This window comes from Mandrillus leucophaeus, unplaced genomic scaffold, assembly GCF_000951045.1.
Source record: "Mandrillus leucophaeus isolate KB7577 unplaced genomic scaffold, Mleu.le_1.0 Scaffold193, whole genome shotgun sequence".
NCBI lineage: Eukaryota > Metazoa > Chordata > Mammalia > Primates > Cercopithecidae > Mandrillus > Mandrillus leucophaeus.
Window position 1 is genome coordinate 2,168,085 of NW_012101954.1, and position 4,551 is coordinate 2,172,635.

A 4,551-nucleotide genomic window follows, 5' to 3' on the forward strand; every position below is an offset into this window, starting at 1 on the left:
TCCTGTTCCTTTTTAGGGTTATCTTTGTTCAGCTGAAACCCAGATGAGAACAGGACCTTGAAAAAGCCACAATCCAAACTCTGGAAACCCACACCCTCTCATAGAGGAATTTGGTGGAGAGGCTGCCTCAGGGTGTGGTGTCTCCACCGCAGGCCACTGCTGTTCCCTGTTCAAGCTACCAGCCCCGCTCACTGGCCCATCTGGGCCCTGTGGGGCTCCTGTGGACAGCTGAGGCCAGCAGCTTGAGGGACACCCCTCCTTCTCTGCAAGAGGGCAGAAGGCCTGGGACCCCAGCTGTGCTATGATGTCTGGCCAGTCCTCACTTTCAAGTCTACTTAGTCTTTCTTTCAAGTCTACTGTCCCCAAGCATGGGGGTAACAGCACAATCTATATGCAACATCTTCAGCTTGTTGGGTTGTTTCTGTTTTTCCAAGGATTCTGAAGGCTTGGTCCTTTCACCTATTAAGTATTAATAATAATGCTCATTATTCAGTCTGTAGGGCATGGATCAGTGACAAATACATTGCTTAGGGGGTTTATTTAAAGGGAAGAAGGCCTATGATTGTGGGTGATGGGGGAGGTGCCGGGAGTCACAGCAGATGGTGAATCAGAAGGGTAGGCACAGCACCCTTGGCAAGAGAACTGTATTCCTGTGCTCTGTGTCCCGTTCTTTTGGGAAGGCCTGAGCAGTGAGTTTGTTTGCTGAGCCGTCTCTAGAGTACCCGTAACTCTGACTGATGGATTACCACAGCCTGCAGCCTGGATGGGAGGATATGACTGGCTTCAGGACTTTGCAGGAATCTCTCGGGTTTAGCGTGGGTGCCGCTCCGGAGTTGGACAACTGCTCTCCATGCCCCCTACTTCCTGCTGCTTTCTCAGATCCTCTTCCTGCTGCTCTGCTCCCTAACCACAACCCCACTAAATAAAGCCCCCTAATTCTAGTCCATCCCCGAAAGATCTTTTCCAGTAACATCCCCTGCCCCCAACTTTGTGTGCTTGGTTATCTTAATCAAAATTATGACAAACCAGAGATAATGTGCTAATCATGTGAACGTCACTCCTCTCCAAAGTGATACATTTTCATTTTTTAAAATGCAGCTTATTAACAGAAATAAGATTCTGCAGTTTCTGGTTGGCCGTGGAGTGACTATTTGGAAACAGTGGAACTTCTACATTTCTTCACATCCAAGTAGGATTTTGCTGAGGGTGGACTCAGCCCTGTTCCTGTGATATAAAACATATTTTCTTCATTCTTTCCTTCATCAAACATCTCCTAAGTGACTGCTTCAGGGTTCTGGGTTCCTGTCTATAAATATGTGTTAGTTCGTTCTTGCCTTGCTATAAAGAAATACCTGAGGCTGGGTAATTTATAAAGAAAGGAGATTCCAGTGGCTTGGGGTTTTGCAGACAGTACTGGAAGCATGGCGTTGGCATCTGCTCATGGTGAAGGTCTCCAGAGACTTCCAGTCATGGCAGGAGGCAAAGGGGGAGCAGGCGCATTACATGGTGAGAGCCAGAGCAAGAGGGAGAAGGGGAGGTCCCAGACTCCTTTAAACAATCAGAACAATCAGATCTTGTGTGAACTGAGATCACACTCATCACCAAGGGGGCAGTGCTGAACCATTCGTGAGCCCCATGATCTAATACCTCCCATTAGGCCCCACCTCCAACATTATGGATTACACTTCAACATGAGATTTGGAGGAGACAAACATGCAAACTATATCACGTGGCTTCCTTTGCCCAGTATTTAAAACCATTTGCTTTCCCCTGTGTAGTTTAAGTTGTTTTTCCCCACCCTAAGTCAATGAATGATTTCAGAGGAGGGAAAGCTTCAAGTCAGCGAGACCAGGATTTTTTACTGTTTGGTTCAGCACCGAATCCCCAACCCTGAGAACAGTCCTTGGCACATAGAAGGAGCTCAGGAAAACTTGACTGAATGGATGAATATGTGATTGGTTCCACAACATCACCAAGAGAATTTAGGGTGAGTTGATCTACCCCTATGAACAGACTGGGCTGGAGAGCTACCCTCCACTGGGCTTAGGTTCCCTGCCGTGAAATTCATCTCTCACCCTGCTCTTCAGGTGCCTGTGTGGCCTGTTAGCACCCACCCTTGGAGCTACCTGGGTTGGAATTACCCATGCACTGACTGTCCTCATCAGATGGCCAGCTTCTAAAGGGAAGAGCCACTTTCTTGACTCTTATTTTTGCCTCCAGGGCCTGGAGAACTGTCAGTGCTCAAGAAATGTCTACCCAATTGAAATTTAAATAGATACAGCCTGTGGGTTTGAGTTTGGGATCAGGACTTTTCCCAGAATGTCCTAAAATTTCTGTGTAAAATGCCAGGTATTGTGTCCATCAGATACTTAAGCACTACCCAGAACTTGCCATCTTCTCAGGTCCTACAGAAACGCTTAATTCCTGAACAGCTGTTATAGCCACAACAATGGAAACAGATAATGACTTCAAAACATGGAGAGAAATTGAAGAATTGAAATTAATAAATATGTAACTAAATGTTAGATATTTACCATTGTGGGAACTTTGCTATTTGCTAAATTTCAGAGTCAGAACGTTTTATTATATTTGAAAATAATTTGTGGCATAGATTATCCTCACTTCACAAAAAAATTCCTGAGTTTGCACAATGGGTGTCAAGGGATCTTAGCCAACCATAGATTAAATGAGTTACATAAAGCCAAATAAATGTAAAAGCAAAATTATAAAAGTCTTTTCAAAAGTGTGGATTGCAGAAAAAATATTTAATGATAGATGCAGATATATTTTAATACGTTTGATGTGGGGTGAAGTCCTCTAAAAGTAAAGGACACAAATTTCAAAGCAACCTAGCAAAATACTATAGAATTGTAGCATAATATACAGTGCTTTCATAGAGTTTCCAAAAATCATAAATTCAGGCTTTCCCCTCTAGGATTTTTAGAATAATTCCTAATGTCATTTGTAAAAGCAGACATCTCATCTCATCAATGTAAAATAATATCCTTGACCTTTGGTGATTTTGCTTATTGAATAGCCTCTGTTTTGTAATCTCTTTTTTTTTTTTTTTATCATCTTCTTTCAGGAATCCTGTTCACGATGCTGGTATTTGGACCAGCCTGCGGGTTTATCCTGGGCTCTTTCTGTACCAAAATCTACGTGGATGCAGTCTTCATTGACACAAGTAAGGAATATATCTTGATGTCTACCTTCCAGCCACAAGCATTTCCTGCCTCATAAATGCGGCTTCAGCCTGTGGGTTCTAAAACCTTCTTGCTCAGAGACAGTCTTGATGCCCCTGCTTCTGTAGCTGGGGCTCACCCGAGATTAGTTGAAAGAACATGAGTGTTGGTTCAGAGGGCCTGACTCAAGTCTGGGTTCTGCCAACATCTACCTGGAGGCTGAATAACCCCCAGTAGCTGATTTTACTCCTCAAATCTGTATTTTCCTTATCTGTAAATAAAGGGTAACAATAATTATATCTGCCTGGCAGATAAGAATTTAATGTGAGTGTCTGTGTAGAAATGCTTGGCATATGCTCATTGAGTGGTGGCCCATTAACCTATGTGAGGATCCTACTTTCCAAACTAAGAGTTGGAGCATGTGTTCTGGAAGTGCAAGTGTACGAACGGGGTCAGTGAGACAGAATATTGGAAAATGCTTTTAGAAGACACTGTTGTGGTGGCCTTTGTGAGGAAATATCCACATTCAAAACCATTTTAATCAGAACTTGTGTTCTTAGCAGGAAATGCAAGTCTCAGAAGACCCTGAGTTCCCCAATCCACGATTGTGGGATTGAATGGGATGCGAGATCGATGGGCTAGACTGTGCTGTGGTGACAGACGGTCCCAAAACCTCAGTGATTTTATACAACTAAGGTTTATTTCTTGGTCACACTACATGTGCAGGGTAGGTCGGCAGTGTCGGGGTCAGGGAGACTTGGCTCATCGTGGTCACCTGTTGATCTGTTCTCAGGATCAGTAAGCATTCCCAGTGCCCCGGGCCCAGGCTCACAGAAGTTCCATCCTGACCCCAGCTTGCACAGTTACCAAGGCAGGAAACCAGTTTTACTCTGGCCCTTGAAACCTCTACTCAGAAATGACATACAATGTTTCCCCTCATATTTCATCAACAAAAGCAAGTCACGTGGTGTATTGGTTTCCTGTTGCTGCATAAGAAATGACCCCAAACCTAGTGACCTAAAACAGCAGACATTTCTTATCACGCAGTTCTTCATATTTTTTTCTGTGGGTCTGGAATACAGGAGCAGCTTCACTGGGCAGTTCTAGCTCAAGGTCTCTTATGAGGCTGCAGTCAAGGTGTTGCAAGGTGGCCACCTGGTTTTGGGTCATCCCAAGGCTCAACTTGGGGAGGATCCACTTCCAAGCTCACTGCCATGGGCCCACAGGAGGGGGCTACCTCACCGTGACACCCCTGAAGCAAACAACCCAAGAGAAGGTGAGAGAGAGCACCTGAGGCAGGAGCCACAGTCTTTTTATAACCCAATCTCAGAAGTGACATCTCATTACTTCTGCTGTATTTTGTTTGTTA

General features: G+C 44.6%; 1 protein-coding gene across 3 annotated transcripts in view; it reads left to right on the top strand.

The window, feature by feature from the left end:
- SLCO3A1 (solute carrier organic anion transporter family, member 3A1) overlaps window positions 1–4,551 on the top strand; it is a 327,687-nt gene that overhangs the window by 257,100 nt on the left and 66,036 nt on the right. For all 3 annotated transcript variants that reach the window (XR_001005914.1, XM_011978377.1, XM_011978378.1), the window contains one exon: window positions 3,086–3,184. Coding sequence is in view for 2 of the 3 variants with exons in the window: in XM_011978377.1 (XP_011833767.1) it covers window positions 3,086–3,184 (99 nt within the window). In the remaining variant the exon portion in view is untranslated. The remainder of the gene's footprint in view (window positions 1–3,085; window positions 3,185–4,551) is intronic.